This window comes from Emys orbicularis, chromosome 3, assembly GCF_028017835.1.
Source record: "Emys orbicularis isolate rEmyOrb1 chromosome 3, rEmyOrb1.hap1, whole genome shotgun sequence".
Classification (NCBI taxonomy): domain Eukaryota; kingdom Metazoa; phylum Chordata; order Testudines; family Emydidae; genus Emys; species Emys orbicularis.
In genome coordinates, this window is record NC_088685.1 from 153,623,593 (window position 1) to 153,638,176 (window position 14,584).

General features: G+C 45.9%; 1 protein-coding gene across 1 annotated transcript in view; it reads left to right on the top strand.

The window, feature by feature from the left end:
• Window positions 1-14,584, top strand: part of DNAH8 (dynein axonemal heavy chain 8) — a 536,895-nt gene that overhangs the window by 201,987 nt on the left and 320,324 nt on the right. Inside the window, exon 28 of the mRNA XM_065401473.1 lies at window positions 8,801-8,927. Within this exon, the coding sequence (XP_065257545.1) occupies window positions 8,801-8,927 (127 nt within the window). The remainder of the gene's footprint in view (window positions 1-8,800; window positions 8,928-14,584) is intronic.

A 14,584-nucleotide genomic window follows, 5' to 3' on the forward strand; every position in this document is an offset into this window, starting at 1 on the left:
TCTCACTGGACCAAGCCCCAAGTCCCCCTCTCCTGCTTGGCACGGGGATGGACCAAGGGCTCCCCCATGCTGCGCTGGACCGAGCCCCAGCCCTGGCCCAACATGGGGCTGGACTGAGCCCCTCTCCCCCATGAAGGCACAGAGTTCACTCACCTGAGCCCCTCTCTCTTACTCCCATGAGGCATGGAGCTCACCCCAGTCCCTCTTCCTTTCCCCCTTCCCTCCCCAGCATGGAGCTGATCTGAGCCCCTTTTCCTCCTCCCCCTGCATGAGGGAGCCCACTCACCCGAGCCCCTCTTCCCCATGAGGGGCAGAGCTCACCTGAGCCCCTCTCCCTTCCCCTTACTCCCTGAGCTGGCCCAAGCCCCTCTCCCGTCCCCCATGCAGGGCTGGCCCGAGCCCCACCGCTCACCACCACCACCCTCAAGCCCCGCTGCTCACCCCTCCCCAAGCTCCTTTTTGGCAAAACTGGGCATTGTCCTGTTGGGTCTTGCCAACTGGTGATCAGGCAGGGGGCAGAGCTCCATGGCAGGAGGGAGGTTGTGGGGGGCTCAAATGTTCTTTGATCCCAGGGTCCCAGTGTATCTTAATCCGCCTCTGACTATGGACCCTGGTAGGGCTGTGAAACAGTCGTAAGTCTTCTGCCAGTGGGAGAAAGGAGCATCACTCCTCTGGCAAATGTAAAGTCAGATCCCTTTCTGCAGACCTGACCAAAAAGAAGGCTGAAATTGCTTCATCACTCCCACACTGTGGAAACACCACAGTCCAAATTGGATATTGCAGGAGCCCTGAGAATGCATCGCACTGTACTCTTAAGACTGTCTCAGGGATTGAGACAACCCCTGCACCAGTTTGCATGACATCATCTTTCTCAATACTTTAATCATGTATGGTACCAGGAGATCCCCAGGTAACAGCAGAGCCAGACTCTGTTACTCTCCACTCTGCTGAAAATCTCAGCTATGGCACTGACTACCACTGCTGCATGAGCACATCTTCATCACCAAGCAAGACGTATTCCATGGTGCTCCCTGGAATCCTGGCTAGGTTAGATCCTCCTTTCTGATTCTGAAATACCAGGGAAGGGTCCCATATATACTCCCCAAGGTTCCATTCATGGGAGCCTTATACATCAAGAGGAAATCAAGGGCCTCCTATACACAACATACATCAAGTATTTACAGGGAAAGACATAATTCCTGATTCACTCCACTTTGACCTCCAGGTCCCTTTCCTTACCGCATGCCTTCATGACCTTTTTGAAGCTGTTGGGGCTTACACAATGCCAGATAACGCCCTCTTCTGAACTTCCATCTAGGGTTAGGACCACCTCCCCTTTCCTTTTCCAGGAGCTAAGTAGCTCAGATTCCTATACATCAGACTGAGCATACAGAGAAAATTTCTGAGGAGGAACTTCCTTCTGTGGAGGAACACACTATATCAGCTGGCATCTCATCATTGTCCCAGACGAAACAGTGGTTCCATCCACACCAATCCAGTTGGATGACTAAGAACTTTGAGGACTTAATCTGCCATATTGAGGAGTCTCTTGAAATACCTGTGGATGTACTAGAAGAGAGCTCCCACAATCTCTTTGATATACTGCATGCTTCCATGCCTGGTCAGCTACTGCTAGCTCTTAATGACAAAAAACATAAGGCAAACTTTGGCATCGGTTGCACCAACCTCTGAGAAAGAGGAGAAGAGGTACCAGGTACTGTCCACTGGATTTGTATACCTATCTGTACACCTATACTTGGTTCCATAGTGGTTGCGGAAGCACAGGAGAGGAACAAACAACATCCAAAAATGACACCATTGGACAAGGAGCCCAAACAGCTGGATTTTTTTGTGAGGAAGAACTATTCACAGCCACTCTGAAATTAAGACTTGCTAACTATCAAGCACTGTAAGAAAGGTCTGATTACTGAAATTGGCATAAGTTCTCAGACTTAATTAACAGACTTCCTCAATAATAACAATACAGTGAAACCCCACTATAACGTGATGATTGGGGTCCAAAAAATTTGATTGCGATAAATGCGGGGTCGCGGTATAGCGGGGTTACAAAAATTTACCATTTCAAGCCGGTCAGTTTCAAGCCGGTCAATTTCTCTTGGGCAGAAAACGACTTGCGTTTGTGAACTGCCCATAACAGTAACTGAAAGGGTGCAGCTCCAGCAGTGGGGGCTCTCAGCCATGCAGCGAGAGAGGGAAACACTTGGGGAGAACAGGGGAGACGTGCAAGGGGCAGAGGAAGAGCGAGGAGCAGCTGGGGAGGAGAACGGCCCTTCTCGCCAAAAGGAGAAGCGGGGGTAGGGGGGAAGAGGCAGTGGGGAAGGCACATTTCTTTTTTTTTTTTTTTTTTGCTTGGGGCAGCCAGAGCCACCTTATGATCGCGTTATATCCAAATTTGCGTTATCACGGGGCGCGTTATAGTGGGGTTTCACTGTACCTATCTTTTATATAGCACTTTTAATCAGTAGATCTCAAAGTGCTTTACAAAGCAGGAATATTCAAATCTTTGATTACCGAAGGGCAGCTGAAAGCCAAGCTGGCTCTCTAGGCCTCATTAGACACCTCCAGCACCGTGGCTCAGTCCATGACAATCTTGATCACCATGAGGAGAGTATCTTGGCCTCAGTATCCAGGCATCCCAAGGGAGGAGAAGACGAGAATTTAAGACTTCCCTTTTGAGAGCTCTAAACTCTTTAGCAGAAAGATGGATGATATTCTGCATTTGTCAAAGGACCCTTCTAGAAACATATACACCAGCTCCTAAAAGGAAGGAGGGAAGATTACAGTCATATTCTAGGCAGAGAACGTTCTTGAATGCCTTTTACCATCAATGGCTCTATAAATCTCCAAGAGGCAGTGCTTCCAAAACAGGAGACCTCTGACGTCTACATCAGCCACCTATCATGCTGTGACCACTTCAAAGCAATCCTTTTGGTGTGTTAGTCGATGGTCGCCCAACAATCAGTCCACACGATCTTTACCACTTCTTCCTCCCATTTGGGGACTGCCTTTATTATTTCCAAGGAACATGAAGCCTTATAACATCAGACTGCTGGGTTCTAGAAATAATCTTGGTGGGGTAGTTGTGTACATTCCCTACTCCTCACCCCCTTTCCCTGCCCTGATTCAGGCATTTTTCTCACTTCAATAAGTGCAATCCCTTCGTGATCTAGGAGCAATAGATGAATTTCCATTTCGGTACAGGGGGTAGGGTTATTATTCCAATTATTTTCTACTACCAAACAAAAAGGAGGGGATAGCATCATATTCTGGATTTGAGGTGTGTCAATGCCTTCTTTTGCCACTTCAACTTCAAAGTGCTAACTAAGGGCTCCCTAATTCCATTGCTAGATTCACAGGACTGGATTCTAACTCTTGCTTTGCAAGATGCATACTTCCATATCTCCAGTCACACCTCTCATAGAAAATGCCAAAGGTTTCAAGAAGAAGAGGCTCACTACCAATTCAGGGTTCTACGCTTTAGACTATTGACAACACTGAGCATCACCAAATGCTTATCAGTGTTAGTGGCTCATCTCAGAAATGAGGAGTAACAGTAACCCTGATCCGAGGGAAATAACATCAACAATTGGAGAATTCCATTCATCAAATTATCTGACACTTTGTTGAGTTAGGCCTGAAAATCAACAACAACAAAAAATTCCATAATAGAATCATCAAGGTCTGATGCTTCTTTTGGCAGAGCTGTACTACAGTCTTTAAGTAGATTCTGAGCACCCATCTCCTTGCATCAGGTCACTGCTTATGAGACACCAAGAGTGGAATATATGTGGACAAGCTTGAAGAAGAAATGGTTACTTCCCTTACAGTAACTGTAGTTCTTAGATGTCAATATATATCCCACGACCAGTCGTCTTTTCTCTCTGTTGCGAAATCCTGTAACACAGGTTCTGTATTAGCAAAGGTATTGGGGGGCGGTTGGGACAGCTCCATCCTTTATGCCCATGGTACAGGACACAAGGACACATCAGAAACTGTATGACCCCAAAAGTGCCTGTGCACCAAGCATGGAATTTCTACAACTCACCGGCAAGGATGATGTCCTTGAGAAGAAGCAGAGTTGTGCTCAGCCAAATTAATGCAAGCAGTTGCTAAAACAGTTAATGGTCTACTGGATCTCACAGAAATGCAATCACCCAGAAACAGATTTGTTTGTCATCAATATTTATGTGAAATGTTCAAGAATATGATCAAGGGCATGATGGACATACATTTTCTCTCTGTAATTTTCCTTTAGAATTGGAACAAAGCCTTGATTATTCAAGTATTTGGGAAAATAAAACAAGATAAAGCAAGAGTCCTTTTGGATACATCTTCACAGCCCGTGGCAGCCTGCAGTGGTGAGCTTGGAAGTCAACAGCAAGCTGGCAAGTCAACAGACTCAGACTCGTGAGGCTTATGCTACAATGCAAAAAATAGCTGTGTAGACAGAGCTTTTAATTTGTGACATGGGCTGGAGCTCGTACTCTGAAGCCCCTCTCTAACCATCAGAGCCTAAGCTGCAATATCTACACACCTGTTTTTAAGCACTCGGAGGCTCACTGCTGCAGGTTGTGTAGACATACCCTCTGATTGCACCAGGTTGGGCCAGACATTCAGTGTTCACAGAACTCCGAAAGCTGTCTTGAGAAATGGCTATATCTGCTTGTATCTCCTTTTGACTTAGTCTAATTCAACATTCCAATCCCCAATCTCTTCATTTGGCTACTTAGACCACGGGAGTCTAACTTCATCTGCCTTGCTTGTTCTGCTAGTGTACAGCTTATACTTTTCAGTGTGGAAAATCATCTATATTAAAATGCTACTTGCAAAAATGCAAAATATTCTGGCTCTGATTTTTCAATCCTAGAATATATGCTTTACCTTAAATTGATGGGCCTTTCCATATCATGAATTCAAGTGCTTTTCTCAGCAATTTCTGTGTTCTGTTTCCCTGTGGGCTGATGCTGTAAGGGTCATTGTTGATAGAGTTTCTTCAAAGAACTGATCAATTTTTCCTCCATTTAAAGTCCCTGTTTTGATCTGGGATCTCAGTCTAATCCTCATGAGGATGAAGAAGGGATCATTTGAGCCCTTGGGAGATATCTCTTTGTGTCACATGTCTCTAAACAATGCTTTTCTCCTAGCAGTTGTATCTGCCAAAAGATTTGAGTGTAGTGCAGGCTCTCCTGACTGATCTTCCTTTCACGGACTCAGAGCTCACTCCACTAAGGCTAAGAAAGATACCATGGCCTGCCTTTGTAACATCTCTACTGAAAATATGCAGGGCTGCTATTTTGAGTTTAATACACACTTCTACTCTGCACCACTCTCTTGACTTAGGGTATGTCTACACTGCAATAAAAGACCCACAGCATGACCACAGCTGGCCCAGGTCAGCTGACTTGGGCTTGAGAGGCTTGGGCTGTGGTGCTATAAAATTGCAGTGTAGATGTTCGGGCTTGGGCTGGAGTCTGGGCTCTGAGACCTCGCGAGGGCAGCGTCTCAGAGCCTGGTCTTCTACCTGAGCCCAAACGTCTACACCAGCAGTCCCCAAACTTTTGAGGGTTGTGCCCCCCCTTACCCCTGTCTGTGCCCACCCCAGAGTTGGGCCGGGAGTGGTGTCGTGGCTCCAGGGGAACGGGAACGCAGACAAGGGTAAGGGGGCTGAGGCTGGGGCCCCAGCTGGGGGGGTGGGTCTGGGGCCAGGAACAGTGCCGTGGCCAGAGGCTGTGGGTGGGCACAGGAGAGGAGCTGCAGCCAGGCTGCGGTGGGGGCCGGCAGCAGGCCTGCGGCCAGGTGCAGCTCCACTCCCAGCTTTGTCCTCAGCCTAGGACCTGGACCGGGAACGGAGCCGTGGCCAGCAGCCGAGGCTGGGGGCTGGCATGGGGCTGGGTGGCGCTCCCTCCTGCCCGCATGGGGGCTTGTCCGGCCCCGCCGCGCCCCTCTGGACATTCGTCCATGCCCCCCTAGGGAGGCGTGCCCCACACTTTGGGGACCTCTGGTCTACACCACAGTTTTATAGCTGTGCAGCCTGAGCCCTGTGAGCCCAAGTCAGCTGACCTGGGCTCTGAAACTCAGTGCCGTGGATTTTGTATCACAGTGTAGAAATACCCTTAGTACCCATGATAGATGTTCATTTTGGGAGGTGAGTTCTTTGGTCTCTATTCGACTAGTACTCCTCCACCCACCTCTTCATGTGGTTTGTACTGCTAGCTAAACTCTCACAAGTAGTGGGCACACGCAGAGGGCGCTATGAAGAAGAAAATGTTAGTTGACAGTAACTGGAGTTCTCTGTTGCCTCTGCATATTCACATTACCCACCCATATCCCCTTCTTCCTGACAGTTCTTAGGTGAGATTTGAACTCTGAGGTTCAGCAGAAGGAAATGAGATAGTTGGGGACTGCGTGTCTTCCATATAACTTCAGCCCGGGATATTTGGTAACATGAGAGAGAGTTCATGTAGCACTCAATGGACACTGCTCTTTTAGAAGTTTCTGAAGTCCTGCAGCATCCAAGGACACATCCCACAACTGTGACTGTACAAAGACAACACTCTCAAAAAACTCCAATTATGATTAAATAACCTGTTATTCAAAAGACAGCACCTCTGTTACTTGTGATTGACTATTCTGATTTGAAAACTGAAAACAGAATGGAAGCAGAAGTGCAGTTATATTTATATTCCATTTAAATAAACTGATACATTCTTTTTCTTTGCTGCAGAAAATGTATCCTTATGACATTTTTCAATTTTAAGTTATTAATTATAATTAGGACTGTCCAGTTTCCTAGAATAGATTGTAGGGAGCTATTACTAGGAAATACAATGAGTTTGGGTTTCTTTCAGTGGCACATTGAGCACAGTTGGGACTGTTGCTTAGAGACAATCCTAACTTGCTCCATTTCAATCCTGCTGGGAACCATTCCCGGTTCATGCAGCTTGCCTTCTCAATATGTCCAGCTTCCCCTCACTGCCTGTCCTGTATGCATTCTCATGGAAGGAACCTGCAAAAGAGAGGTGTCAGACATATGGAGAGTGTATTGAGAAAGAGAGGCTGGCATGGAGCCTAAAGTTGATTTGTACTCAGATAAGAGACTGGGAGTAGAGGAAGGAGCTTTCATCACTTGATACTCAGGCTAGGTCTACACTACAGCGGGGGGTCGACCTAAGATACGCAACTTCAGCTACGTGAATAGCGTAGCTGAAGTGGCGTATTTTAGGTCGACTTACCTGGCTGTGAGGACGGCGGCAAGTCGACCGCTGCCACGCCGCCGTCGACTCCGCTACCGCCTCTTGCCACGGTGGATTTCTGGAGTCAACGGCAGAGCCATCAGGGATCGATTTTATCGCGTCTTCACTAGACGTGATAAGTCGATCCCCAATAGACCGATTGCTACCCGCCGATCTGGCGGGTAGTGAAGACGTGCCCTTAGTCAAGACAGGGGAGGGAAAGGTGGGACACTCAGCAGTGAGAAGGAGTTGGGGCCACTTCAAGAGAAGAGTTGGAGTATGCTTGTCTTCAGGATTCTAAAAGTAAAATCTTTCAAGCAGAATTTTGTGCTCAAATATGACATAACAGTATGGTGTACACTGGCTAACACTGAGTTATTTTATAGCTCCGCCTTGGTTTTTTTCCCCTTTTTTTAACAAAACAGTAATTACGTGCCCAGAAATACTAGATAATTAATACATCCACAACAACAATGAATATATAATTTGCTATTTTAATGTACTGAAGTCCAAATTTTCAAAGGCCCGTGTAATGGTAAAACCAAGCACATAGACAATTGCAGTGCAAAATCCTATAGTTGCATGTACATACTGATACTTGTGCATGGAATTACTCAATTTGTCCATACAAGTTGTGGGAAGTACACATATATTTGATGCAGCTCTTTCATTGTGTGGTTATGATGGAGTGTTTATCTCTTACCAGCCCTAAAGGAGCAAAGGGGCCCAATAGGGGCCAATTAAACTAGAAAACTCCACCTGGAGGGAAATTTAGGCTTAACTGACAAGCACTAATTGAAGATAGAGCCCATCTGTGCAGAAGTAGATGAGGCTTGTATAAAGCCAGGATGTGAGAGCAGAAGAGGGCTGCAATGTGGAAGTCTGCAGTCACTCTCTGGGCCTAGTCAGGAGACAAGAAGAAATCTCAGGGGGAGCAGAAGCTCTGGGATCCTGACCCTGAGGGATGGGGGTTTACTCAAAGGGGTGGAGAAGGAAAGCCTGGGGTAGGGTATGAAAAAGCCCAGGGAAACAGCTGCCAAAGTCTATACAGTCCCCATCCTTGCAGATGTTTCCCTGGGCTTCTTTCTATCCTGCTTTCTTAGGGTTTCTTTCCCCACAACTTCTCTGGGGTTGACCCTTCTTCCAAGGCTCGAATCCCAGGGCTTATTTTCCCCATGGGTTTCCTCCTCCCCACCTCTGCTCCTGGAGAATGACTTCAGACTCTCTCCCTGCATCCTCCTGCTATTACAAACCTCCTCTAATCATTTTCCATCTTCTCCCTCAGCTGGACTTCATCTGCAATTAGTACTTATAATTCCGAGTCTCCTGTCAGGTGCAACTGTAGAGGTTAAGTGTCCCCTCCTTGACCACCTTAACCCCTTCAGGGCTAATGTGGGGTGAACACCCCATTACTGCAGGGAGTTCAAAATTTGGCCTTTTAGGTTCATAACTTTTACACATTCAAAATGTGATGTATAATATTAAGGTTTGTTTTACTGATGAGATAAAAAGACCATTCATTAACTGAGAGTTTAAACTACCCACAGCAATTTCTGGCTAGCAGTCCCTCTCTGACTGAAATCAGAGCAGAAATTCTTCATTATGCTACTTTTGAACAAGAGATTGAGGATTTAAAACCTACTATTCTTGTAGGTCCAATTGAATTACATACAGGTATGAAAAATTCTCTTTTTTCTTTGTACATAATATAATATAATATAATATAATTAATTATAATTAATAAATGAATATAATATTTATATTTAGGGCCTTACCAAATTCATGGTCCATTTTGGTTAATTTCACAGTCATAGGATTTTAAAAATCATAAATTTCATGATTTCAGCTATTTAAATCTGTAATTTCACGGTGTTATAATTGAAGGGGTCCTGACCCAAAAAGGAGTTGGAGGGGGGAGGTCCTCAAGGAGGGGTTGCGGCACTGCTACTATTACTTCTGTGCTGCTGCTGGTAGGGCGCCACCTTCAGAGCTGGGCGCCCAACCAACAGCCGCCCCGCCAGACACCCAGCTCTTAAGGCAGTGCAGAAGTAAGAGTAGCAATACCGTGACCCCCCTAAAATAACCTTGTGACCCCCTTGCAACTCCCTTTTGGGTCAGGACCCCCAATTTGAGAAAAGCTGGTCTCCCCAGTGAAATCTATATAGTATAAGGTAAAAGCACATAAAAGAGCACCAGATTTCATGATGGAGAAACTAGATTTCATGGTCCATGATGCATTTTTCATGGCTGTGAATTTGGTAGGGCCCTACCCATAGGCGCTTTAAGAACTGTGTATCATGGTCAGCGATAATTCCTGAGATGGACTCCTATGTTAGATACCTTATATACCCGGGTGAGACCCATTCTGTGTCCTCATGTGCAGTTTGCTGTGCCTTTACTCCTTGTGCCTGGAGGGAGAAGTTTGATTCCTTTAGTGTACATGGCCTCTAGAGCCTACAACAACGGCTAGTGCAGCTGTTCCACTGGGAGTAGTAAAGCCAGCCTCTGTGGTGAGGTTTTCCAATAAGAGGCCTATCCATCTTGGTACTTCCCTGCATATCAGGTCTGAGATCTGCTCTCCAAGACCATCCTCTGTTGTTGAACCTGCTGCCAAGCACCACTAATGCTGGACAAAGGCTTCTTGGCACTGTGCGAGGCAGAAGAAGCCCTCATCGGAGTTGAGTACCCATCTGGCACCAACATCATTAGTACTGACTGGCATCAAGACTTTGGCTCCAAATTCTCTGCTGAAACCCCTTGGATCAAGAAGATGCAGAAGAGGAGGCATTCTGGTCCGTAACAGGGTTATAAGCTGAAAAAGAAGACACATTGTTTTCTTTCCTCACCTCCTTCAATGAATGTGAGCTTCAGATTGTGACGTTGCACTCTATATGATTTTATAAAAATATGCTAATTAGTGTGAATATAATGTAACTGGAATATGCTTCATGCAAAAGGTCTCTTGTAAGGTATCATTACAAAACTTATAATCTACTGAGTGTGGTCATCCTATTTGTATAAATGTATCACTTTTGTATAAGAAACTAGAAATATGAAATATAACTCTGAGGGCCTATTGTAATTATGCAAAGTGTGGGCCATTAATGGTGGTTTGGAATCTTGATGGCTCCCATCAACCAGGACAATTGACTGTAGATGGCTCTGTTTTACTTGTAAGTCTTCTTGTATACGTGCGTGCTGGCAAGTGGGTAATGAAGTCTTACAGTGACATGTGATCATGTCACCTGAACTGGAATCCATCTTTAACCTGGTGCTTTTCCATTGAGAAGGAGGGGGTGGGAACCCAGAGAGGGACAAAGGATTCCCGCCTTATGCAAAAGATATATAAGTGGGTGGAACAGAACAAAGGGGGGCAGCCATCATGAGAAATCCCCTAGCTACCACCTGAGCTGGAACAAGGGCTGTACCAGGGGAAAGGATTGTGCCCAGACTAGGAATGCGTCCAGTCTGTGAAAGAAACCTATTGAAACATCTCTGAGGGTGAGATTTTATCTGTATTCAGTTTTTTTACTGTATTAGGCTTAGATTTGTGTGTTTTATTTTATTTTACTTGGTAATTCACTTTGTTCTGCCTGCTATTACTTGGAACCACTGAAATCCTACTTTCTGTATTTAATAAAATCTCTTTTTACTTTTTAATTAACCCAGAATATGTATTAATAACTGGGGGGGGGGGGAACAGCTGTGCATACCTCTCTATCAGTGTTATAGAGAGAGAACAATTTATGAGTTTACCCTGTATAAGCTTTATACAGGGTAAAACGGATTTATTTGGGGTTTGGACCCCATTGGGAGTTGGGCATCTGAGTGTTAAAGACAGGAACACTTCTTGCTTTCAGTTAAGTCTGCCGCTTTGGGACACGTGGTTCAGACCCTGGGTCTGTGTAGGAGCAGACTGGCATGTCTGGCTCAACAAGACAGGGTGCTGGAGTCCCAAGTTGGCAGGGAAAGCAGGGGCAGAAGTAGTCTTGGCACATCAGTTGGCAGTTCCCAAGGGGGTTTCTGTGCTCCAACCCGTCACACAGATCTCCTTTGCTGATGCCAGCATCACCTTTGGCTGACACCACTGGGGCCAGAAATTTCAGCATAGTCAAATATGGATTACTCTTGTGTGCATACCAGCAACACCAACTACAGCTTTGTACATTATTGGAGGCCCTTCATTAAGGCTGCTCACTATGCCTCCAAATGCCTTTCTGTTGCATGACTGTGCAGCTCCAGTCTTTCAGAATCTCCTTGGAGTATATGATCTCTCTCTCTCAAAGTGATCATGGAAGGCTCACCATTATGGGAGCTTACAATACAGACAGACATTGTGAAAGGGCCTCATTCAAGACCCTCTCCATCTCCTGTTGTGAACTGACATTCAGGAGTCCATGAAGGTCCTGCTGGACGCTATCAAGTTGAATCCAGCCACAAATCTGGCATGGCCACTATCATTGGCACCAATGCCCCTTCTAGTACTATATCCTCCTTCAGCGCCTATGCCTTTCTCAGTACCATGTCCTTCCTTGGCATTGATGCCTCCACTGACATCCACCTTTCAGCCAGAACAATCATCGTTGCCAGCATTGGCACTGCAACCTCCTCAAGATGAATTGCCAGTGTCCTTGTTTGTTGCAGAGAGGGCGATTGCCTCTGGCAATGGAGTGTTGGATAAGACTGTCTTCTTGTAGAGGATGTGGCTTGATTGAGCCCTAAAGATCAAACAGTAACCTTAGTGGTTCATATGCACATTCCACAATCTACCCTCTACCCCCTGTACCTCAGAGACCTTTATACCTGGGATTCTGCATTTGTGAAGAAACTGAGTGGCAATTGAAGCACTTCACCCTTATTTGCCCTCGACATAGAGCATGAATACTCTCAAGGCGTATACACACCATACAGACATGGCTGGCTAAAAGACTCCAAACTCGAGTGCATGGGACTCATGTGAACTGTTGGTGATATTTGCATATGAACAGCACATATGGAAGAGCTTCAGTTAGTATATAGGTAAGTAATTTCCCATTTTCTATTGGTAAATACCTGGATGGGTGACTTTGTTTCTAAATTCCAGCTGATAGCTTCATCTTTTCAAGGTGGTCATCTTTTTCGATATAGTCTGTGTTGTCAGACGTCACCGGTGTGGTGCTCTGCTCTGTTCACTGATGATAATAGTCGGCTTGTGTGTGTGTTCCCTCTGTGTGCTGCCTGGGCTCTGCAGATAGCTGACACAGCAGACCCCGAGAGAACCCCCAATGACCACAGACTCCGATAAGGTTCGAAGGCACATGGCCAGGTTTATTGTCAAGCAAAGCACAGTAATAGTTTCCCGTGGACCCTACAGGACATACTCCGAATATGTGCCCCATGACAATGGACCAGCTCAGTCAGTGGCGGGATTCTCCGCTGCCCCCTAGGCCAGACCAAGACAACTCCTCAGTGGTAAATTCTTATACACAGGTACAAACAAGTTACACATCACTCCTGACGTATTGAGGTACAACCCTCTATGTGTTAGGGTGCCGCCTCTCACCTTGTACATGTTGGTTTGAACAAACAACTCTATCCATCATATTACCCTTTTGCCCCTGTCTTTAGGATGGGTCAGCCTGTTCCTTGTTATCTGTGTGAAATGTGCAAATATCAGAGTTTTCTTGGTACCATCCTGGCACATGTTTATATCTCTAGTGTCCAGTACCTTTTAGGTATGTGTATTTTTGCAACATCAGCCCTGTCCTTGCCAGACTCTGAGCAGGGCCTGCCTCTTGCTCACAGCTTAACTTTTCTTTATGTTAACAAAGTCTTGACCATTACTTAGTTCAGGCCTTAGGCCTCATACCGGGCCTCTGATACAAGGGTTTATATTTCAAGGCCTCATCTTACTACAGCCTGGATCTTAGGGACCCTTCCATGTGATGAATAAGAAAAATCTGGAGCTTTGAGCAAAACCTCATATGGTAAATTTTCATTTTTTTAGATTTCCAAACAAAATTCATCTCAAATTTCAGTTGTCTTATTATCCCAAGGGAGAGTTCTGATGCAACACAACTTGCAAACTATTCAGTCATCCTGCTCAGTCTATACTATTGTTCAAGACAAGTGCTGAATCAAGCCCTCCTTTCTTTTTGAGGATCACATTCTGCTTATATTTGAGGGAGTGGAAGGAGTTACCTCTGTCCTGTGAATGATGTCTATAGTCAAAGGGAGCTATGCTTACAGATTTTGTCAAGTCCTTAACTTGAGTCCTTCCAAAGCTCTTCATCACATCCCTCCAAAGGAAACAGAAGGAAGAGTCAGCTCTCTTCCCTTTGTGATTCACAGATGGTCAGAAGAAACAAGACCAGTGCTTTACCTCAGCTGTTTAAATCAGTTTTTCTAATACAAAAACTTGTAGAGGGAGCTTTTGTTCTTCGAGTAGTGTCCCTGTGGGTGCTCCACTTCAGGTGTTGGTGCATCCCTGTGCCATAGATCAGAAATTTTCAGTAGCAAAGCTCAGTCACGGTGCACGTGCGCAGTAGTCGTCTCGATGTGCCATTGGCGCTTCATCTAGCATGCACACAACCCGACTCTTTCAGTTCCTTTTGAACTGTCCTTGGCTGAAGACACAGCTCAGTGGCTTTCTACCTCTTTGTTAAATCTAGAAAGAAATAAGTTAGTAGTAGTTTAGTACGTCTTGTTTAGTTGAGATACCCTTTTCCAAAACAAAAACAAAAAAATACCAAACTTTTTTTATTGTTATTTCCCCCTTCCCCAATGGCGAACTCTTAACTGTCATGATACCTGGTTCTCCAGGCTTTAAAAGATGTGACTCCTGCTGTGAGGCAATGCCAGTCTCCGATGGCCACTCTATGTTTGTCCGATATTTGGGGGAGACACATGTCCCTCCAAAAAGTGTCCATTGTAGTAACCTGAAAGCCAGGGCATGATGCAACAGAGACCTTCACCTCAAAATGTTCCTAATGGAAAAGTCCCTTCAACCTACTGATACAGGACCAAAACCAACATCAGCAGATGATTCCCCAGGCAAAACCTCTGCTAAAGAAAGTGCTCAGTCTTCCAAAGTTTCTAGGAAGTGAGCCGCGACCTCCCCTCACAGGGACATGCAATAAAAGAAGAGGTCCCCAGTGAGGTCGCTGCCCTTGGTGCTGAGCTCAGCTAGAGTTAGCACTTTTGAGGCTCCGGGCACCTCCGGCACTGTCCCCTCATGGACCTCTGCCGAACCTCTCTGCACCGATAAGGAGTCGAGTCACAGACGCGCCTCCTCCTCTACGGAACCAACCACCCCAGTGCTTGACACAGTACCGAGACCCGTACCATTGGCA